Source organism: Panulirus ornatus, chromosome 17 (assembly GCF_036320965.1).
Source record: "Panulirus ornatus isolate Po-2019 chromosome 17, ASM3632096v1, whole genome shotgun sequence".
Classification (NCBI taxonomy): domain Eukaryota; kingdom Metazoa; phylum Arthropoda; class Malacostraca; order Decapoda; family Palinuridae; genus Panulirus; species Panulirus ornatus.
The window spans coordinates 4,451,369-4,476,280 of NC_092240.1; the positions used below are offsets into that span (position 1 = coordinate 4,451,369).

General features: G+C 42.6%; 1 protein-coding gene across 1 annotated transcript in view; it reads left to right on the forward strand.

Annotated features, from left to right (window-relative positions):
* l(2)k09022 (HEAT repeat containing 1 homolog l(2)k09022) overlaps positions 1 to 24,912 on the forward strand; it is a 341,532-nt gene that overhangs the window by 136,748 nt on the left and 179,872 nt on the right. The window contains exon 16 of the mRNA XM_071671810.1: positions 10,542 to 10,695. Within this exon, the coding sequence (XP_071527911.1) occupies positions 10,542 to 10,695 (154 nt within the window). The remainder of the gene's footprint in view (positions 1 to 10,541; positions 10,696 to 24,912) is intronic.

Consider the following 24,912-nt stretch of genomic DNA (forward strand, 5'->3'; position numbering starts at 1 on the left):
GGTTGTGGAAGGATGGAGTGAAAAAGATTTTGAGTTGTTGGGACCTAAACATACAGGAGGGTGAGAGGCGTGCAAGGAATACAGTGAAAAGGAACGATGTGGTATACTGGGATTGACGTGCTGTTAATGGATTGAACCAGGGCATGTGAAGCGTCTGGGGTAAACGATGGACAGGTGTGTGGGGCCTGGGTGTGGATAGGGAGCTGTGTTTCAGTGCATTACACATGACAGCTAGAGACTGAGTGTGAAGGAATATTTCCTTTTTTGTCTGTTTTCCTGGCGCTACCTTGCTGAAACGGGGGATCGGGATGGCTATTTCCTGTGTGGCGGGGTAGCGACAGGAATGAATGAATATATATGTACTTGTGTAAGGGGAGTGGGGGAGGAATGGGATGTATTTAGGGAATCAGTGATGGATTGCGCAAAAGATGCTTGTGGCATGAGAAGAGTGGGAGGTGGGCTGTTTAGAAAGGGTAGTGAGTGGTGGGATGAAGAAGTAAGAGTATTAGTGAAAGAGAAGAGAGAGGCATTTGGACGATTTTTGCAGGGAAAAAATGCAATTGAGTGGGAGAAGTATAAAAGAAAGAGACAGGAGGTCAAGAGAAAGGTGCAAGAGGTGAAAAAAAGGGCAAATGAGAGTTGGGGTGAGAGACTATCAGTAAATTTTAGGGAGAATAAAAAGATGTTCTGGAAGGAGGTAAATAGGGTGCGTAAGACAAGGGAGCAAATGGGAACTTCAGTGAAGGGCGTAAATGGGGAGGTGATAACAAGTAGTGGTGATGTGAGAAGGAGATGGAATGAGTATTTTGAAGGTTTGTTGAATGTGTCTGATGACAGAGTGGCAGATATAGGGTGTTTGGGTCGAGGTGGTGTGCAAAGTGAGAGGGTTAGGGAAAATGATTTGGTAAACAGAGAAGAGGTAGTAAAAGCTTTGCGGAAGATGAAAGCCGGCAAGGCAGCAGGTTTGGATGGTATTGCAGTGGAATTTATTAAAAAAGGGGGTGACTGTATTGTTGACTGGTTGGTAAGGTTATTTAATGTATGTATGACTCATGGTGAGGTGCCTGAGGATTGGCGGAATGCGTGCATAGTGCCATTGTACAAAGGCAAAGGGGATAAGAGTGAGTGCTCAAATTACAGAGGTATAAGTTTGTTGAGTATTCCTGGTAAATTATATGGGAGGGGACTGATTGAGAGGGTGAAGGCATGTACAGAGCATCAGATTGGAGAAGAGCAGTGTGGTTTCAGAAGTGGTAGAGGATGTGTGGATCAGGTGTTTGCTTTGAAGAATGTATGTGAGAAATACTTAGAAAAGCAAATGGATTTGTATGTAGCATTTATGGATCTGGAGAAGGCATATGATAGAGTTGATAGAGATGCTCTGTGGAAGGTATTAAGAATATATGGTGTGGGAGGCAAGTTGTTAGAAGCAGTGAAAAGTTTTTATCGAGGATGTAAGGCATGTGTACGTGTAGGAAGAGAGGAAAGTGATTGGTTCTCAGTGAATGTAGGTTTGCGGCAGGGGTGTGTGATATCTCCATGGTTGTTTAATTTGTTTATGGATGAGGTTGTTAGGGAGGTAAATGCAAGAGTTTTGGAAAGAGGGGCAAGTATGAAGTCTGTTGGGGATGAGAGAGCTTGGGAAGTGAGTCAGTTGTTGTTCGCTGATGATACAGCGCTGGTGGCGGATTCATGTGAGAAACTGCAGAAGCTGGTGACGGAGTTTGGTAAAGTGTGTGGAAGAAGAAAGTTAAGAGTAAATGTGAATAAGAGCAAGGTTATTAGGTACAGTAGGGTTGAGGGTCAAGTCAATTGGGAGGTGAGTTTGAATGGAGAAAAACTGGAGTAAGTGAAGTGTTTTAGATATCTGGGAGTGGATCTGTCAGCGGATGGAACCATGGAAGCGGAAGTGGATCATAGGGTGGGGGAGGGGGCGAAAATTTTGGGAGCCTTGAAAAATGTGTGGAAGTCGAGAACATTATCCCGGAAAGCAAAAATGGGTATGTTTGAAGGAATAGTGGTTCCAACAATGTTGTATGGTTGCGAGGCGTGGGCTATGGATAGAGTTGTGCGCAGGAGGATGGATGTGCTGGAAATGAGATGTTTGAGGACAATGTGTGGTGTGAGGTGGTTTGATCGAGTAAGTAACGTAAGGGTAAGAGAGATGTGTGGAAATAAAAAGAGCGTGGTTGAGAGAGCAGAAGAGGGTGTTTTGAAATGGTTTGGGCACATGGAGAGAATGAGTGAGGAAAGATTGACCAAGAGGATATATGTGTCGGAGGTGGAGGGAACGAGGAGAAGAGGGAGACCAAGTTGGAGGTGGAAAGATGGAGTGAAAAGGATTTTGTGTGATCGGGGCCTGAACATGCAGGAGGGTGAAAGGAGGGCAAGAAATAGAGCGAATTGGAGTGATGTGGTATACAGGGGTTGACGTGCTGTCAGTGGATTGAATCAAGGCATGTGAAGCGTCCGGGGTAAACCATGGAAAGCTGTGTAGGTATGTATATTTGCGTGTGTGGACGTGTGTATGTACATGTGTATGGGGGGGTTGGGCCATTTCTTTCGTCTGTTTCCTTGCGCTATCTCGCAGACGCGGGAGACAGCGACAAAGTATAAAAAAAAAAAAAAAAAAAAAAAAGTATATATGTATATGTCTATGTATGTGTATGTATATGTTGATATGGAAGGAGATAAATAAAGTGCTTAAGAGAAGAGAACAGATGGGAACATTGGTGAAAGGGGCTAATGAGGAGGTAATAATGTTGGTAGGGAGCTGTGGTTTCAGTGCATTACACATGGCAGCTAGAGATTGAGTGTGAAGGAGTATTTCCTTTTTTGTCTGTTTCCCTGGTGCTACCTCGCTGAAACGGGGGGGTTGGGATGCTATTTCCTGTGTGGCGGGGTAGCGACAGGAGTGAATGAATATGTACTTGTGTATACATGTATATGTCTATGTATGTGTATGTATATGTTGATATGGAAGGAGATAGATAAAGTGCGTAAGACTAGAGAACAGATGGGAACATTGGTGAAAGGGGCTAACGAGGAGGTAATAACAAATAGTGGTTAAGTGAAAAGGAGATGGAGTGAGTATTTTGAAGGTTTGTTGAATGTGTTTGATGATAGAGTGGCAGACATATGTTGTTTTGTTCGACGTGGTGTGCGAAGTGAGAGGAGTCAGGGAGAATGGTTTGATAAACAGAGAAGAGGTAGTGAAAGCTTTGTGGAAGATGAAAGCCGGCAAGGCAGCGGGTTTGGATGGTATTGTAGAGGAATTTACTAAAAAGGGAAGTGACTGTGTTGTTGACTGGTTGGTAAGGATATTCAGTGTATGTATGGTTCATGATGAAGTACCTGAGGAGTGGTGGAATGTATGCATAGTGCCATTATACAAAGGCAAAGGGGATGAAGGTGCGTGTTCAAATTTCAGAGGTATAAGTTTGTTGAGTATTCCTGTAAATCGTATGGGAGGGTATTGATTGAGAGGAAGAGCAGTGTGGTTTCAGAAGTGGTAGAGGATGTGTGGATCAGGTGTTTGCTTTGAAGAATGCATATGAGAAATACTTAGAAAAACAGATGGATTTGTATGTATTATTTATAGATCTGGAGAAGGCATATGATAAGAGTTGATAAGATATGCTTTGTGGAAGGTATTAAGGGTATGTGGTGTGGGAGTTAAGTTGCTAGAAGCAGTGAAAAGCTTTTATTGAGGATGGAAGTCATGTGTACGAGTAGGAAGAGAGGAAAGTGATTGGTTCCCAGTGAATGTCGGTTTGCGGCAGGAGTGCGTGATGTCTCCATGGTTGTTTGATTTGTTTATGGAGTGGGTTTTTAGGGAGGTGAATGCAAGATTTTTGGAGAGAGGGGCTAGTATGCAATCTGTTGTGGATGAGAGGGTTTGGGAAGTGAGTCAGTTGTTGTTCGCTGATGATACAGCACTGGTGGCTGATTCGTGTGAGAAACTGCAGAAACTGGTGACTGAGTTTGGTATAGTGTGTGAAAGAAGAAAGCTGAGAGTAAATGTGAATAAGAGCAAGGTTATTAGGTACAGTAGGGTTGAGGGACAAGTCAATTGGGAGGTAAGTTTGAATAGAGAAAAACTGGAGGAAGTGAAGTGTTTTAGATATCTGGGAGTGGATTTAGCAGCAGATGGAACCATGGAAGCGGAAGTAAGTCACAGGGTGGGGGAGGGGGCGAGAGTTCTGGGAGTGTTGAAAAATGTATGGAAAGTGAGAAGATTATCTTGGAGAGCAAAAATGGTTATGTTTGAAGGAATAGGGGTTCCAACAATGTTATATGGTTGCGAGGCGTGGGCTATAGATAGGGTTGTACGGAGGAGGGTGGATGTGTTGGATTTGAGATGTTTGAGGACAATATGTGGTGTGAGGTGGTTTGATCGAGTAAGTAATGTAAGGGTAAGAGAGATGTGTGGTAATAAAAAGAGTGTGGTTGAGAGAGCAGAAGAGTGTGTTTTGAAATGGTTTGGTCACATGGAGGGAATGAGTGTGGAAAGGTTGACAAAGAGGATATATGTGTCAGAGGTTGAGGGAACGAGGAGAAGTGGGAGACCAAATTGGAGGTGGAAGGATGGAATGAAAAAGATTTTGAGCAATCGGGGCCTGAACATGCAGGAGGATGAAAGGCTTGCAAGGAATAGAGTGAATTGGAAGGATGTGGTATACCGGGGTTGACATGCTGTCGATGGATTGAAGCAGGACATGTGAAGCATGTGAGGTAAACCATGGAAAGTTTTGTGGGGCCTGGATGTGGAAAGGGAGCTCTGGTTTCGGTGCATTACACATGACAGCTAGAGACTAAGTGTGAATGAATGTGGCCTTTGTGGTCTTTTCCTGGTGCTCCCTTGTGCACTTGTTGGGAGTGGGAGGGGGTTGTCATTTCATGTGTGGTGGGGTTGCGACAGGAATGAATAAAGGCAGCAGGTATGAATTATGTATGTGTGTATATATGTATATGTCTGTGTATGTATATATATATGTATACGTTGAAATGTATTTATTTTTGTTTTTTCATTTTGCTTTGTCGCTGTCTCCTGCGTTAGCGAGGTAGCGCAAGGAAACAGACGAAAGAATGGCCCAACCCGCCCACATACACATGTATATACATACATGTCCACACACGCACAATATACATACCTGTACATCTCAATGTACACATATATATACACACAGACATATACATATATACACATGTACATAATTCATACTGTCTGCCTTTATTTGTTCCCATCGCCACCTCGCAACACATGGAATAACAACCCCCTCCCCCCTCATGTGTGCGAGGTAGCGCTAGGAAAAACACCAAAGGCCCCATTCATTCACACTCAATCTCTAGCTGTCAGGTAATAATGCACCGAAACCACAGCTCCCTTTCCACATCCAGGCCCCACACACTTTGCATGGTTTACCCCAGACGCTTCACATGCCCTGGTTCAATCCATTGACAGCACGTCGACCCCGGTATACCACATCATTCCAATTCACTCTATTCCTTGCCCTCCTTTCACCCTCCTGCATGTTCAGGCCCCGATCACTCAAAATCTTTTTCACTCCATCTTTCCACCTCCAATTTGGTCTCCCACTTCTCCTCGTTCCCTCCACCTCTGACACATATATCCTCTTGGTCAATCTTTCCTCACTCATTCTCTCCATGTGACCAAACCATTTCAAAACACCCTCTTCTGCTCTCTCAACCACACTCTTTTTATTTCCACACATCTCTCTTACCCTTACATTACTTACTCGATCAAACCACCTCACACCACATATTGTCCTCAAACATCTCATTTCCAGCACATCCACCCTCCTGCGCACAACTCTATCCATAGCCCACGCCTCACAACCATACAACATTGTTGGAACCACTATTCCTTCAAACATACGCATTTTTGCTTTCCGAGATAATGTTCTCGACTTCCACACATTCTTCAAGGCTCCCAGAATTTTCGCCCCCCTCCCCCATCCTATGATTCACTTCCGCTTCCATGGTTCCATCCGCTGCCAGATCCACTCCCAGATATCTAAAACACTTCACTTCCTCCAGCTTTTCTCCATTCAAACTTACCTCCCAATTGACTTGACCCTCAACCCTACTGTACCTAATAACCTTGCTCTTATTCACATTTACTCTTAACTTTCTTCTTTCACACACTTTACCAAACTCAGTCACCAGCTTCTGCAGTTTCTTACATGAATCAGCCACCAGCACTGTATCATCAGCGAACAACAACTGACTCACTTCCCAAGCTCTCTCATCCACAACAGACTGCATACTTGCCCCTCTTTCCAAAACTCTTGCATTTACCTCCCTAACAACCCCATCCATAAACAAATTAAACAACCATGGAGACATCACACACCCCTGCCACAAACCTACATTCACTGAGAACCAATCACTTTCCTCTCTTCCTACACGTACACATGCCTTACATCCTTGATAAAAACTTTTCACTGCTTCTAACAATTTGCCTCCCACACCATATATTCTTAATACCTTCCACAGAGCATCTCTATCAACTCTATCATATGCCTTCTCCAGATCCATAAATGCTACATACAAATCCATTTGTTTTTCTAAGTATTTCTCGCTTACATTCTTCAAAGCAAACACCTGATCCACACATCCTCTACCACTTCTGAAACCACACTGCTCTTCCCCAATCTGATGCTCTGTACATACCTTCACCCTCTCAATCAATACCCTCCCATATAATTTACCAGGAATACTCAACAAACTTATACCTCTGTAATTTGAGCACTCACTCTTATCCCCTTTGCCTTTGTACAATGGCACTATGCACGCATTCCGCCAATCCTCAGGCACCTCACCATGAATCATACATACTTTAAATAACCTTACCAACCAGTCAACAATACAGTCACCCCCTTTTTTAATAAATTCCACTGCAATGCCATCCAAACCTGCTCCTTTGCTGGCTTTCATCTTCCGTAAAGCTTTTACTACCTCTTCTCTATTTATCAAATCATTTTCCCTAACCCTCTCACTTTGCACACCACCTCGACCAAGACACCCCACATCTGCCACTCTATCATCAAACACATTCACCAAACCTTCAAAATACTCACTCCATCTCCTTTTCACATCACCACTACTTGTTATCACCTCCCCATTAGCCCCCTTCACTGAAGTTCCCATTTGCTCCCTTGTCTTACGCACTTTATTTACCTCCTTCCAAAACATCTTTTTATTCTCCCTGAAATTTAATGATACTCTCTCATCCCAACTCTCATTTGCCCTCTTTTTCACCTCTTGCACCTTTCTCTTTACCTCCTGCCTCATTCTTTTATACCTCTCCCACTCATTTGCATTTTTTCCCTGCAAAAATCGTTCAAATGCCTCTCTCTTCTCTTTCACTAATTATCTTACTTCTTCAACTCACCACTCACTACCTTTTCTAATCAACCCACCTCCCACACTTCTCATGCCACAAGCATCTTTTGCGCAAGCCATCACTGCTTCCCTAAATACATCCCATTCCTCCCCCACTCCCCTTACCTCCTTTGTTCTCACTTTTTTCCATTCTGTACTCAGTCTCTCCTGGTACTTCCTCACACAAGTCTCCTTCCCAAGCTCACTTACTCTCACCACTCTCTTCACCCCAACATTCTCTCTTCTTTTCTGAAAACCCCCACAAATCTTCACCTTTGCTTCCACAAGATAATGATCAGACATCCCTCCAATTGCACCTCTCAGCACATTAACATCCAAAAGTCTCTCTTTCGTGCGTCTATCAATTAACACATAATCCAATAACACTCTCTGGCCATCTCTCCTACTTACATACGTATACTTATGTATATCTCGCTTTTTAAACCAGGTATTCCCAATCACCAGTCCTTTTTCAGCACATAAATCTACAAACTCTTCACCATTTCCATTTACAACACTGAACACTCCATGTATACCAATTATTCCCTCAACTGCCACATTACTCACCTTTGCATTCAAATCACCCATCACTATAACCCTGTCTTGTGCATCAAAACCACTAACATACTCATTCAGCTGCTTCCAAAACACTTGCCTCTCATGATCTTTCTTCTCATGCCCAGGTGCATATGCACCAATAATCACCCATCTCTCTCCATCAACTTTCAATTTTACCCATATCAATCTAGAATTTTCTTTCTTACACTCTATCACATACTCCCACAACTGATTCAGGAGTAGTGCTACTCCTTCCCTTGCTCTTGTCCTCTCACTAACCCCTGACTTTACTCCCAAGACATTCCCAAACCACTCTTCCCCTTTACCCTTTAGCTTCGTTTCACTCAGAGCCAAAACATCCAGGTTCCTTTCCTCACTGTATAGATATATATATGTGCATGTGTGGATGTGTATGTATATACATGTGTATGTGGATGGGTTGGGCCATTCTTTTGTCTGTTTCCTTGCGCTGCCTCGCTAATGCAGGAGACAGTGACAATGTATAATGAAAAAAAATTACTTATACATACACATACACAGACATATACATATATACAAATGTACATAGTTAGACTTGCTTGCCTTCATTCATTCCTGGCACTACCCAGCCTCACATGCTACCCCTGCTTCAGGAAGGTGGCGCCAGGAAATAGACAAAAATAGCAACAATTGTTCACACTCAGTCTCTAGCCGTCATGTGTAATGCTTTGAAACCACAGCTCCCTGTCGACATCCAGGCCCCAGAGACCTTTCCGTGGTTTACCCTAGACATTTTTCATGCCCTGGTTCAGTCCACTGACAGCACGTCAACCCCAGTATACTACATCTTTCCAATGCACTCTATTCCTTGCTTGTCTCTAACCTTCCTGTATTTTTAAGCCCCAATTGCTCAAAATATTTTTCACTCCATCCCTTCACCTTCAATTTGGTCCCCTGCTTCTCCTTCTTCCCTCCACCTCTGACACATATATCCTCTTTGTCAATCTTTTGTCACTCATTCTCTCCATATGTCCACACCATTTCAACACCCCCTCTTCTGCTCTCTCAACCACACTCTTTCTATTTCCACACATCTCTCTTACCCTTTCATTACTAAGTCGATCAACCCACCTCCCACTACACATTGTCCTCAAACATTTCATTTCCAACACATTCATCCTCCTCCTACAACCCTATCTATAGCCCATGCCTCACAACTATATGATATCGTTGGAACTACTATTCCTTTCACCATTCCCATTTTTGCTGTCTGAGATATCATTCTCTCCTTCCACACATTCTTCATGTCTCTCGCTCCCAGAACCTTTTACTCCTTCCTCCACCCTGTGACTCACTTTCGCTTCCTTGGTTTCATTTGCTGCTAAGTCCACTCCCAGATATCTAAAACACCTTCCTTCCAATTTTTCTCCATTCAAACTTACACCCCTTGTCCCTTAAACCCTGCTGAACCTAATAACCTTGCTCTTATTCACATTTACTCTCAATTTTATTCCTTTCACACTCTTTTCCAAACTCAGTCACTAATTTCTGCAGTCTCCATCGAATCAACCACTAGAGCTGTATCATCGTCAAACAACAACTGACTCACTTCCCAGTCCCTCTAATTCCCAACAGACTGCATGCTTTGTGGAATATCTAAGTGTATGTAGTGTGAGAGAGAAGCTGCTAGATGCAATGTAGAGTTTTTATCAAGGATGTAAGGCATGTGTTTGAGGAGGAAGAGAGGAGAGGGATTGGTTCCTGGTGAAGATTGGTCTGTGGCAGGAGTGTGCGATGTCTCCATGGTTGTTTAATTTGTTCATGGATGGGGTGGTTAGGAAGGTAAATACAAGAGTTTTGAAGAGAGGTGTGAGTATGCAGTCTGTTGGGGAGAAGAGGGCCTGGGAAGGGAGTCAGTTGTTGTTTACCAGTATTATAGCACTGGTGGCTGATTCGAGTGAGAAACTGTAGAAGTTGGTGACTGGTGGAAAAGTAGAGTAAAGGAGTAAGTTTAGAGTAAATGTGAATAAGAGCAAGGTTATTCGGTTCAGCAGGGTTGAAGGATAAGTTGATTGGGATGAAGTTTGAATGGGGAAAAATTGGAGGAAGTGAAGGGTTTTAGATATCTGGGAGTGGGCTTGATAGTGAATGGAACCATGGAAGTGGAAGTGAGTCATAGGGTGGGGAGGGGTCGAAGGTTCTGGGAGCAATGAATAATGTGTGGAAAGAGAGAACATAATTTTGGACAGCAAGAATGGGTATGTTTGAAGGAATAGTAGTTTCAACAATATTATATGGTTGTGAGGCATGGGCTACAAATAGGGTTTTGTGGAGGATGGTGGATGTGTTGGAAATAAGATGTTTTAGGGCAGTGCATGGTGTGAGGTGGTTTGATCGAGTAAGTAATGAAAGGGTAAGAGAGATTTGTAGAAATAGTGTAGTTAGGAGAGCAGTGGAGGGTGTTTTGAAATGGTTTGGACATATGGGGAGAATGAGGAAAGGTTGATAAAAAGAGGATATATGTCAGAGGTGGAGGGAACAAGAAGGTGCAGTGTGGTTTCAGAAATGAGTGGAATTAATTGAAATTTTCTTTTCAGCCATGTCTCCTCTGTGTTAGCTGAATTTGATCAGAAATCAAAATCAAAAATTCTGCAAGTCTCACAAGCTCTTATAGAAGTTGTCGTGTGTGAAGGCATGCCTATGCATCTGATAGTGGCATTACTATATGTGCTTAGTTATGTTCAAGATGCAGTAAGTTGATATTTTTTTGTTTTTCTGTTTTATTGAAACCTTATTCTTCCTACCTTTTTGGGAATAGATACAAACTTTCCTTTGAAATGAAATGGTAGGACTTTTTGCAGTGGATTTGCCATAGTTTTGCATTAAATTTTGGTCATTGTGTGAAGGCTGGGAGCTTATGGCCTTCATTTTGTCATTTGAATTGATGGTAAATGCCAGTACCAGTTAAAATTCAAAGTTTTTTCTTGTTTTTCCATTAATAGTTGCTACTGAACTGTGTTACTCAGCCAAGAAGGTATAAACACACTTGGAAGAGTAGAAGGGCCACCAAAACTTTATTTTAAGATTTAGTAATTATTACCAGTAGCACCAGGTGAGCTTTCAAATTCTGAGCAATTCAGAAGCCAGGAGAGTGAAGGTATTTGGGAAAGCAGTGCATAAATGAGCTTGTGGGAGGTGGGATATTGACATATAAAAACGGGTAGTGAATGTTGGATTGAGAAAACAGATTTACTAGTGAAAAGGTAAAGGGAGTCATACGGATGGCATCTGCTGAGAAGTGCAGGTGATCAAGAGGAGTACAAGAGAAAGTTGCAAATCAAGGAAAATGGGCTAGATTTGAAGAGAGAGTGAAATGAAAGATGGGGTGAGGGAGTATCAATGAACTGCAGAGAAAATAAGAAAATTTGAAGCAAAAGACATACTGTGTGGAGATTGAGAGAATGTATGGGTGACAGTGAGGAGAGTAGATGGGGAAGTGATAACAGGCAAACTTATAAAGATGGAGGACTGCTGACTGTGTCAGAAGATAGGAAAGCAGATGTATTTTGCTTGGGACAAGTTAGCATGCAGTAAGTCATATTGAATGGCAACAAAGAAGCGAGGAGATGGCAGGAGTCATGCAAGATATGAAATATGGCAAACCGGCAGGATTGAATGGGATTGCAGGTGAGTTTTTAAAATGGGATGACAATGCTGTTTGGTTAGTTAGGCTTTTCATTGTTTGCATCGCCCAAGATGAGGTACCTGAGGATTGGCAGAATGCATGTATTGTGCCCTTGTATAAAGACAAAGTGGATAAAAATGAATATTCAAATTATGGGAGGATATTCTTGTTGGGAGGTAAGTTTGAATGGAGAAAAACTGGAGGAAGTAAAGTGTTTTAGATATCTGGGAGTGGATCTGGCAGCGGATGGAACCATGGAAGCGGAAGTGAATCATAGGGTGGGGGAGGGGGCGAAAATCCTGGGAGCCTTGAAGAATGTGTGGAAGTCGAGAACATTATCTCGGAAAGCAACAATGGGTATGTTTGAAGGAACAGTGGTTCCAACAATGTTGTATGGTTGTGAGGCGTGGGCTATGGATAGAGTTGTGCGCAGGAGGATGGATGTGCTGGAAATGAGATGTTTGAGGACAATGTGTGGTGTGAGATGGTTTGATCGAGTAAGTAATGTAAGGGTAAGAGAGATGTGTGGAAATAAAAAGAGCGTGGTTGAGAGAGCAGAAGAGGGTGTTTTGAAATGGTTTGGGCACATGGAGAGAATGAGTGAGGAAAGGTTGACCAAGAGGATATATGTGTCGGAGGTGGAGGGAACGAGGAGAAGTGGGAGACCAAATTGGAGGTGGAAAGATGGAGTGAAAAAGATTTTGAGTGATTGGGGCCTGAACATGCATGAGGGTGAAAGGCGTGCAAGGAATAGAGTGAATTGGATGGATGTGGTATACCGGGGTTGACGTGCTGTCAGTGGATTGAATCAGGGCATGTGAAGCGTCTGGGGTAAACCATGGAAAGTTGTGTGGGGCCTGGATGTGGAAAGGGAGCTGTGGTTTCGGGCATTATTGCATGACAGCTAGAGACTGAGTGTGAACGAATGGGGCCTTTGTTGTCTTTTCCTAGCGCTACCTCGCACACATGAGGGGGGAGGGGGATGGTATTCCATGTGTGGCGAGGTGGCGATGGGAATGAATAAAGGCAGACAGTGTGAATTGTGTGCATGGGTATCTATGTATGTGTCTGTGTGTGTATATATATGTGTACATTGAGATGTATAGGTATGTATATTTGCATGTGTGGACGTGTATGTATATGCATGTGTATGGGGGTGGGTTGGGCCATTTCTTTCATCTGTTTCCCTGCGCTACCTTGGTAACGCAGGAGACAGCGACAAAGCTAAATATAAAAAAATAAGATATATTCTTGTTGAGTATACTTGGATATGTGTATGGGACAGTGAAGGCTGAGAGTATTTGACTTGGGAAGAGTATTTGATTTCAGAAGTTAAGGGAATGTCTAGACGAGGTAATTGCATAGGAGAATATGTGTAATACTTGAAGAAAGAGAATGACTTGAATGTGGCACTTATGGATCTGGAGAAAGAGAATGATAGGGTGACAGAGATGCTGTGTAGAAGGTGCTTTGAATATATATAGGATGGGTTGAAGGTTACTAAATATAATGAGGGATAGTAATGGGAGAGTAAGGTATTGAACAAGCAGAAAGAGAGGAGGATTAGTTGTTGCTAGTGATGTTGGGTCTGCATCAAAGATGTTTATGTCAGCATGGTTGTTTAGTACTGGATCTTCATTGAAGGAGTGGTGAAGGAGGTATCTGCAGGGGTCTTGGAGCAAGGGGTGGGGGTTTCAGTTTGCTGGAGGGTGAAGGAGTATAGGAGGTGAATCAGTTGTTTATGTGGTGGCAGAATCCAGGGAGAAACTCAAAATGCTAGTGTCAGAGTTTGGGAGTGTGTGTGAAAGGAGACAGTTGAAAGTGAATATGAACTGAAGAAAGGTATTGAGGTGCCACAGTATGGTGAGACATGATGGAGAAAGAGGAATGCTTCAGGTACCTTAGACTGTGAACATGGTGTTAGATTGAACCATTGGGGTTGAAGTGAGTCATAGGGTAGAAGAGATGGCTAAGGTTTTGGGAGCATTGAGTGCTTGGAAGACTTGTCATTGTTTCTAAAAGCACCGATGCTTATGTTTAGATATATAGTAGTTATGACTGTGTTGCATGGTTTGGAGTTTTTGTTCTTGTGGGTTGCTCACATCCATTCTCTAGCTGTCATATGTAGTGGAGTGAATCAAAGCCCCCTTTCCACACACAGGGCTCATACATCATTTTGTGGTTTCCCCCCAGCATTACTCCAATTCACACTATCTTGTGCATACCTTTCATTTTCCTACTTGTTCAGGCCCCTAGCATTCAGGATCAGTTTCACTCCATCCTTCCATCTCCATTTTGGTCTTCCCCTTCTCCTTGTCCGCCACTCCTCACTCATTTTCTATGTATGTCCGAAGCATTTCAGCACACCTTGCTTCAGATCTTTCAACTACACTCTTCTTATTATTTTAAAGCTCTCTCTTACTCTCACTTACCCTTATATTACTTAATCAAACTGTTTGACACCTGTTGTTGTTGAACATTATATTTCTAACACAACCACCCTACACAAGTCCTCATCTATAGCCCATGCTTCGCATCCGTACAATATCACTGGGACTACTGTACTTCAAACATACACATTTTTGTCCTTGTAGAGAACAGCCTCTCTTTTCATGCATTGTTTAATGCTCCTATAACCTTTGCCCCCTCTCCCACTGCTCCCATAGCTCCATTTGCTGGAATAGAATGCACCCACCTTCACTACATGCCCAATTTCACCTAAAATGACTTACCCTCCTCTCTTCCTACTCATACCCATGCTTTACTCTGTGTCTATGATCCTCATTCCCTTTGAGAACTCCCACAAGGGATGGCCACAGCAAAAGGGTCTCTATAACAGTTGAACTCCAATGCTGCTTCTTAGCATTTATTGCCTAACCCTTAGCAGACCACTGGCAGAGTGCAGCTCTAGGGCAGTGTTTTTAGGGGCTCCTACTTAATGTTCCTACCAACTACTTCCAAATGTGTGTACCTATTATTCCTGCCAAATGTTCTTACTTACTACTACTATCTAATGCTCCTACCCTCTATTTTTACTTTATGCTTCTGCCTAATGTTCCTCGCTACTGTTCTATCTCTTGCTCTTACCATTTTGCCAAAAGGGAGGGCTAGTGTAGATCATAGGGAATTCTGGGGTTGCAATGAATGAGTTATGTATGGTAAGTGTTGTCAAGTGTTATGTGTGATCAGGTGAAATTGTTTGTTTGTGGAAGTAAGCCAGCAGTCTACAAGTGGGTGAGGCAGAAAGAAAAGACAGCTACTTAGATCAAAGGAGTGCAACTTGATGGCTCTGAAGTTCTGGCTCACTATGCAGTTGTCATGAACTCTCCCAATACCCAGGCTTTAGTCTCATAATGAAAACTCCACACTGTATAATTTTTCCCACACACACTTCTCAACACTTTCCTCAAAGCATCTTTATCAGTGCAATCATATACTTCTCGATATCCATAAATGCCACAAAAATCCTTCTGTTTTTCAAAGTATTTCTCAGGGAGATTCTTCATAGCAATCACCTGATATATACATCCCTTGACATATACAGTCATTCTGCCAATCTTCAGGCACCTCACCTCATGCCATAAATAAATTGAAAACCCTAACTAACCAGTAAATAATATTGTCATCTCCTTTTGTGAGAAATTCAACTGCAGTCCCATCTACTCCAGCCACCTTGCCACACTTTATCTTAAGCAAGGGTTTCACTACTTTTCTTTTCACTAAACCACTTCCCATGGCTCTATTCTTTTGCATTACTTGACAACCCAAACACCCCACATCGAGCATCCGATCATCCAACAGATTCATCGCTCAAGAATATCTACTTAAACTCTTCTTTGTCACTTCCTTTCTTCTTCCTTGGTCTGTTTATTATTCGGTACATTATTACATGACAGCAAAAGACTGAGTGTGAACGAATGTGGCCTTTGTTGTCTTTTCCTAGTGCTACCTCGTGCACATGTGGGAATAAGGAGTTGTTATTTCGCTTGTGGTGGGGTGGCGATGGGAATGAATAAGGGCAGACAGTATGAATTATGTACACGTGTATATATGTATATGTCTGTGTGTGTATATATATGTATACGTTGAGATGTATAGGTATGTGTATTTGCGTGTGTGGACCTGTATGTATATACATGTGTATGTAGGTGGGTTGGGCCATCCTTTCGTCTGTTTCCTTGTGCTACCTCGCTAACGCGGGGGACAGCGACAAAGTAGAATAGATAAATAAATATTAATTTTTAGAAATTCTGACTTATAAACTGTTCCAGGCTAACTTCCAAACTTGACCCCTTTGCCCTGCGCCACAATATTGGTTCACTCTCCCTCTAGCTAGACCACGCAGTACTCGGCAAGCTGTTGCGTCACATGATTGTCGTGTGGTCATTAGCAACTCAAGGATGGACGTTTTGATACCTGCTTCTTTCTCTACACGTCAAAGCTTTGGAACTCTCATACCTTCTCATGTTTTTCCCAATAACTATGACCTGGCACCTTTCAAAAGATATTTTTTCATTTCCTCCAAAATTTGTAAATACTCTCCTTGTATTTTAACTTTCTAAAAGGGGAAACAGAAGAAGGAGTCATGCAGGGAGTGCTCATCCTCCTCGAAGGCTCACACTGGGGTGTCTAAATGTTTGTGGATGTAACCAAGATGAGAAAAAACGAGAGATAGGTAGTATGTTTGAGGAAAGGAACCTGGATGTTTTGGCTCTAAGTGAAACGAAGCTCAAGGGTAAAGGGGAAGAGTGGTTTGGGAATGTCTTGGGAATAAAGTCAGGGGTTAGTGAGAGGACAAGAGCAAGGGAATGAGTAGCACTACTCCTGAAACAGGAGTGGTGGGAGTATGTGATAGAGTGTAAGAAAGCAAACTCTAGATTGATATGGGTAAAACTGAAAGTTGATGGAGAGAGATGGGTGATTATTGGTGCTTATGCACCTGGGCAATCCCTGGGGATAGGGGAGAAAGAATACTTCCCACGCATTCCTCACGTGTCGTAGAAGGCAACTAAAGGGGACAGGAGTGGGGGGCTGGAAACCCTCCCCTCCTTGTATTTTAACTTTCTAAAAGGGGAAACAGAAGAAGGAGTCATGCGGGGAGTGCTCATCCTCCTCGAAGGCTCAGATTGGGGTGTCTAAATGTGTGGATGTAACCAAGATGAGAAAAAAGGAGAGATAGGTAGTATGTTTGAGGAAAGGAACTTGGATGTTTTGGCTCTGAGTGAAACGAAGCTCAAGGGTAAAGGGGAAGAGTGGTTTGGGAATGTTTTGGGAGTAAAGTCATGGGTTAGTGAGAGGACAAGAGCAAGGGAATGAGTAGCACTACTCCTGAAACAGGAGTGGTGGGAGTATGTGCTAGAGTGTAAGAAAGTAAACTCTAGATTGATATGGGTAAAACTGAAAGTTGATGGAGAGAGATGGATGATTATTGGTGCATATGCACCTGGGCATGAGAAGAAAGATCATGAGAGGCAAGTGTTTTGGGAGCAGCTGAGTGAGTGTGTTAGTAGTTTTGATGTGTGAGACCGGGTTATAGTGATGGGTGATTTGAATGCAAAGGTGAGTAATGTGGCAGTTGAGGGAATAATTGGTGTACATGGGGTGTTCAGTGTTGTAAATGGAAATGGTGAAGAGCTTGTAGATTTATGTGCTGAAAAAGGACTAGTGATTGGGAATACCTGGTTAAAAAGAGAGATATACATAAGTATACACATGTAAGTAGGAGAGATGGCCAGATAGCGCTATTGGATTACGTGTTAATTGATAGGCGTGCGAAAGAGAGACTTTTGGATGTTAATGTGCTGAGAGGTGCAACTGGAGGGATGTCTTATCATTATCTTGTGGAGGCAATGGTGAAGATTTGTAGAGGTTTTCAGAAAAGAGAGAATGTTAGGGTGAAGAGAGTGGTGAGAGTAAGTGAGCTTGGGAAGGAGACTTGTGTGAGGAAGTACCACGAGAGAATGAGTACAGAATGTAAAAAGGTGAGAACAAAGGACGTAAGGAGAGTAGGGGAGGAATGGAATGTATTTAGGGAAGCAGTGATGGCTTGCGCAAAAGATGCTTGTGGCATGAGAAGCGTGGGAGGTAGGCAGATTATAAAGGGTAGTGAGTGGTGGGTTGAAGAGTAAGATTATTAGTGAAAGAGAAGAGAGAGGCATTTGGACGATTTTTGCAGGGAAATAATACAAATGAGTGGGGGATATATTAAAGAAAGAGGCAGGAGGTCAAGAAAAAGGTGCAAGAGGTGAAAAAGAGGGCTAATGAGAGTTGGGGTGAGAGAGTATCATTAAATTTTAGGGAGAATAAAAAGATGTTCTGGAAGGAGGTAAATAAAGTGCATAAGACAAGGGTACAAATGGGAACATCAGTGAAGGGGGCTAATGGGGAGGTGATAACAAGTAGTGGTGATGTGAGAAGGAGATGGAGTGAGTATTTTGAAGGTTTGTTGAATGTGTTTGATGATAGAGTGGCAGGCAGATATAGGGTGTTTTGGTCGAGGTGGTGTGCAAGGTGAGAGGGTTAGGGAGAATGATTTGGTAAACAGAGAAGAGGTAGTGAAAGCTTTGCGGAAGATGAAAGCCGGCAAGGCAGCAGGTTTGGATGGTATTGCAGTGGAATTTATTAAAAAAGGGGGTGACTGTATTGTTGACTAGTTGGTAAGGTTATTTAATGTATGTATGACTCATGGTGAGGTGCCTGAGGAGTGGCAGAATGCTTGCATATTGCCATTGTACAAAGGCAAAGGGGATGAAAGTGAATGCTCAAATTACAGAGGTATAAGTTTGTTGAGTATTCCTGGTAAATTATATGGGAGGGTATTGATTGAGAGGGTGAAGGCATGTACAGAGCATCAGATTGGGGAAGAGCAGTGTGGTTTCAGAAGTGGTAGAGGATGCGTGTATCAGGTGTTTGCTTTGAAAAATGTATGTGAGAAATACTTAGAAAAGCAAATGGATTTGTAGTAGCTCAGGTGTTTTGCATTGAAAAATGTATGAGAAATACTTAGAAAAGCAAATGGATTTGTATGTAGCATTTATGGATCTGGAGAAGGCATATGATAGAGTTGATAGAGTTGCTCTGTGGAAGGTATTAAGAATATATGGTGTGGGAGGCAAGTTGTTAGAAGCAGTAAACATTTTTTGTCGAGGATGTAAGGCATGTGTACGAGTAGGAAGAGAGGAAAGAGATTGGCTCCCACTGAATGTTGGTTTGCGGAAGGGGTGCGTGATGTCTTCATGGTTGTTTAATTTGTTTATGGACGGGGTTGTTAGTGAGGTGAATGCAAGAGTTTTGGAAAGAGGGGCAAGTATGCAATCTGTTGGGGATGAGAGAGCTTGGGAAATGAGTCAGTTGTTGTTTGCTGATGATACAGCGCTGGTGGCTGATTTGGGTGAGAAACTGCAAAAACTGGTGACTGAGTTTGGGAAAGTGTGTGAAAGAAGAAAGCTGAGAGTAAATGTGAATAAGAGCAAGGTTATTAGGTACATTAGGGTTGAGGGACAAGTCAGTTGGGAGGTAAGTTTGAATGGGGAAAAACTGGAGGAAGTAAAGTGTTTTAGATATCTGGGAGTGGATCTCGCAGCGGATGGAGTTATGGAGGCGGAAATAAATCAGAGAGTGGGGTAGGGGACGAAAGTTCTGGGAGTGTTGAAAAGTGTGTGGAAGTCGAGAAAGTTATCTTAGAAAGCGAAAATTGGTATGTTTGAAGGAATAGTGGTTCCAACAATGTTATATGGTTGTGAGGCGTGGGCTATAGATAGAGTTCTGCGGAGGAGGGTGTATGTGTTGGAAATGAGATGTTTGAGGACAATATGTGGTGTGAGGTTGTTTGATCGAGCAAGTAATGAAAGGGTAAGAGAGATGTGTGGTAATAGAAAGAGTGTGGTTGAGAGAGCAGAAGAGGGGGTTTTGAAATGGTTTGGTCACATGGAGAGAATGAGTGAGGAAAGATTAACAAAGAGGATATATGTGTCAGAGGTGGAGGGAACGAGGAGATGTGGGAGACCAAATTAGAGGTGTAAGGATGGAGTGAAAAAGATTTTGAGTGATCAAGGCCTGATCATGCAGGAGGGTGAAAGGCGTGCAAGGAATGGAGTGAATTGGAACGATGTGGTATACTGGGGTCGACGTACTGTCAATGGATTGAACCAGGGCATGTGAAGCGTCTGGGTTAAACCATGGAAATTTTTGTGGGGCTTGTATGTTGAAAGGGAGCTGTGGTTTTGGTGCATTATACATGACAGCTAAAGACTGAGTGTGAACGAATGTGGCCTTTGTTGTCTTTCCCAAGTGCTACCTCACGCACATGCTGGGGGAGGGGGTTGTCATTGCATGTGTGTTGGGGTGGCGACGGGAATGAATGAGGGCAAACAGAATGAATTATGTACATTTGTATATATGTATATGTCTGAGTGTATATATATATATATATATATATATATATATATATATATATATATATACATATATATATATATATATATATATATATATATATATATATATATATATATATATATATATATATATATATACATACCTACACAGCTTTCCATGGTTTACCCCAGACGCTTCACATGCCTTGCTTCAATCCACTGACAGCACGTCAACCCCGGTATACCACATCGCTCCAATTCACTCTATTCCTTGCCCTCCTTTCACCCTCCTGCATGTTCAGGCCCCGATCACACAAAATCTTTTTCACTCCATCTTTCCCCCTCCAATTTGGTCTCCCTCTTCTCCTCGTTCCCTCCACCTCTGACACATATATCCTCTTGGTCAATCTTTCCTCACTCATTCTCTCCATGTGCCCAAACCACTTCAAAACACCCTCTTCTGCTCTCTCAACCACGCTCTTTTTATTTCCACACATCTCTCTTACCCTTACGTTACTCACTCGATCAAACCACCTCACACCACACATTGTCCTCAAACATCTCATTTCCAGCACATCCATCCTCCTGCGCACAGCTCTATCCATAGCCCACGCCTCGCAACCATACAACATTGTTGGAACCACTATTCCTTCAAACATACCCATTTTTGCTTTCCGAGATAATGTTCTCGACTTCCACACATTCTTCAAGGCCCCCAGAATTTTTGCCCCCTCCCCCACCCTATGATCCACTTCCGCTTCCATGGTTCCATCCGCTGCCAGATCCACTCCCAGATATCTAAAACACTTCACTTCCTCCAGTTTTTCTCCATTCAAACTCACCTCCCAATTGACTTGACCCTCAACCCTACTGTACCTAATAACCTTGCTCTTATTCACATTTACTCTTAACTTTCTTCTTCCACACACTTTACCAAACTCAGTCACCAGCTTCTGCAGTTTCTCACATGAATCAGCCACCAGCGCTGTATCATCAGCGAACAACAACTGACTCACTTCCCAAGCTCTCTCATCCCCAACAGACTTCATACTTGCCCCTCTTTCCAAAACTCTTGCATTTACCTCCCTAACAACCCCATCCATAAACAAATTAAACAACCATGGAGACATCACACACCCCTGCCGCAAACCTACATTCACTGAGAACCAATCACTTTCCTCTCTTCCTACACGTACACATGCCTTACATCCTCGATAAAAACTTTTCACTGCTTCTAACAACTTTCCTCCCACACCATATATTCTTAATACCTTCCACAGAGCATCTCTATCAACTCTATCATATGCCTTCTCCAGATCCATAAATGCTACATACAAATCCATTTGCTTTTCTAAGTATTTCTCACATACATTCTTCAAAGCAAACACCTGATCCACACATCCTCTACCACTTCTGAAACCACACTGCTCTTCCCCAATCTGATGCTCTGTACATGCCTTCACCCTCTCAATTAATACCCTCCCATATAATTTACCAGGAATACTCAACAAACTTATACCTCTGTAATTTGAGCACTCACTCTTATCCCCTTTGCCTTTGTACAATGGCACTATGCACGCATTCCGCCAATCCTCAGGCACCTCACCATGAGTCATACATACATTAAATAACCTTACCAACCAGTCAACAATACAGTCACCCCCTTTTTTAATAAATGCCACTGCAATACCATCCAAACCTGCTGCCTTGCCGGCTTTCATCTTCCGCAAAGCTTTCACTACCTCTTTTCTGTTTACCAAATCATTTTCCCTAACCCTCTCACTTTGCACACCACCTCGACCAAAACACCCTATATCTGCCACTCTATCATCAAACACATTCAACAAACCTTCAAAATACTCTCTCCATCTCCTTCTCACATCACCACTACTTGTTATCACCTCCCCATTTGCGCCCTTCACTGAAGTTCCCATTTGCTCCCTTGTCTTACGCACTTTATTTACCTCCTTCCAGAACATCTTTTTATTCTCCCTAAAATTTAATGATACTCTCTCACCCCAACTCTCATTTGCCCTTTTTTTCACCTCTTGCACCTTTCTCTTGACCTCCTGTCTCTTTCTTTTATACATCTCCCACTCAATTGCATTTTTTCCCTGCAAAAATCATCCAAATGCCTCTCTCTTCTCTTTCACTAATACTCTTACTTCTTCATCCCACCACTCACTACCCTTTCTAATCAACCCACCTCCCACTCTTCTCATGCCACAAGCATCTTTTGCGCAATCCATCACTGATTCCCTAAATACATCCCATTCCTCCCCCACTCCCCTTACTTCCATTGTTCTCACCTTTTTCCATTCTGTACTCAGTCTCTCCTGGTACTTCCTCACACAGGTCTCCTTCCCAAGCTCACTTACTCTCACCACCCTCTTCACCCCAACATTCACTCTTCTTTTCTGAAAACCCATACAAATCTTCACCTTAGCCTCCACAAGATAATGATCAGACATCCCTCCAGTTGCACCTCTCAGCACATTAACATCCAAAAGTCTCTCTTTCGTACGCCTGTCAATTAACACGTAATCCAATAACGCTCTCTGGCCATCTCTCCTACTTACATAAGTATACTTATGTATATCTCGCTTTTTAAACCAGGTATTCCCAATCATCAGTCCTTTTTCAGCACATAAATCTACAAGCTCTTCACCATTTCCATTTACAACACTGAACACCCCATGTATACCAATTATTCCCTCAACTGCCACATTACTCACCTTTGCATTCAAATCACCCATCACTATAACCCGGTCTCGTGCATCAAAACCACTAACACACTCATTCAGCTGCTCCCAAAACACTTGCCTCTCATGATCTTTCTTCTCATGCCCAGGTGCATATGCACCAATAATCACCCATCTCTCTCCATCAACTTTCAGTTTTACCCATATTAATCGAGAATTTACTTTTACATTCTATCACATACTCCCACAACTCCTGTTTCAGGAGTACTGCTACTCCTTCCCTTGGTCTTGTCCTCTCACTAACCCCTGACTTTACTCCCAAGACATTCCCAAACCACTCTTCCCCTTTACCCTTGAGCTTCGTTTCACTCAGAGCCAAAACATCCAGGTTCCTTTCCTCAAACATACTACCTATCTGTCCTTTTTTCACATCTTGGTTACATCCACACACATTTAGGCACCCCACTCTGTGCGTATGTATGTGTATGTGTGTGTATGTGTATATGTATATATATATGTATATTATCCCTGGGGATAGGGGTGAAAGAATACTTCCCACGTATTCCTCGCGTGTCGTAGAAAGCGACTAGAGGGGACGGGAGCGGGTTGCCAGAAATCCTCCCCTCCTTGTATTAACTTTCTAAAATGGGAAACAGAAGAAGGAGTCACGCGGGGAGTGCTCATCCATATATATATATATATATATATATATATATATATATATATATATATATATATATATATATATATATATATATACAGAATGGAAAAAGGTGAGAACAATGGAAGTAAGGGGAGTGAGGGAGGAATGGGATGTATTTAGGGAATCAGTGATGGATTGCGCAAAAGATGCTTGTGGCATGAGAAGAGTGGGAGGTGGGTTGATTAGAAAGGGTAGTGAGTGGTGGGATGAAGAAGTAAGAGTATTAGTGAAAGAGTAGAGAGAGGCATTTGGACGATTTTTGCAGGGAAAAAATGCAATTGAGTGGGAGATGTATAAAAGAAAGAGACAGGAGGTCAAGAGAAAGGTGCAAGAGATGAAAAAGAGGGCAAATGATAGTTGGGGTGAGAGAGTATCATTAAATTTTAGGGAGAATAAAGAGATGTTCTGGAAGGAGGTAAATAAAGTGCGTAAGACAAGGGAGCAAATGGGAACTTCAGTGAAGGGCGCAAATGGGGAGGTGATAACAAGTAGTGGTGATGTGAGAAGGAGATGGATTGAGTATTTTGAAGGTTTGTTGAATGTGTTTGATGATAGAGTGGCAGATATAGGGTGTTTTGGTCGAGGTGGTGTGCAAAGTGAGAGGGTTAGGGAAAATGATTTGGTAAACAGAGAAGAGGTAGTAAAAGCTTTGCGGAAGATGAAAGCCGGCAAGGCAGCAGGTTTGGATGGTATTGCAGTGGAATTTATTAAAAAAGGGGGTGACTGTATTATTGACTGGTTGGTAAGGTTATTTAATGCATGTGTGACTCATGGTGAGGTGCCTGAGGATTGGCGGAATGTGTGCATAGTGCCATTGTACAAAGGCAAAGGGGATAAGAGTGAGTGCTCAAATTACAGAGGTATAAGTTTGTTGAGTATTCCTGGTAAATTATATGGGAGGGTATTGATGGAGAGGGTGAAGGCATGTACAGAGCATCAGATTGGGGAAGAGCAGTGTGGTTTCAGAAGTGGTAGAGGATGTGTGGATCAGGTGTTTGCTTTGAAGAATGTATGTGAGAAATACTTAGAAAAGCAAATGGATTTGTATGTAGCATTTATGGATCTGGAGAAGGCATATGATAGAGTTGATAGAGATGCTCTGTGGAAGGTATTAAGAATATATGGTGTGGGAGGCAAGTTGTTAGAAGCAGTGAAAAGTTTTTATCGAGGATGTAAGGCATGTGTACGTGTAGGAAGAGAGGAAAGTGATTGGTTCTCAGTGAATGTAGGTTTGCGGTAGGGGTGTGTGATGTCTCCTTGGTTATTTGATTTGTTTATGGATGGTGTTGTTAGGGAGGTGAATGCAAGAGTTTTGGAAAGAGGGGCAAGTATGCAGTCTATTGGGGATGAGAGAGCTTGGGAAGTGAGTCAGTTGTTCGCTGATGATACAGCGCTGGTGGCTGCTGATTCATGTGAGAAACTGCAGAAGCTGGTGACTGAGTTTGGTAAAGTGTGTGAAAGAAGAAAGTTAAGAGTAAATGTGAATAAGAGCAAGGTTATTAG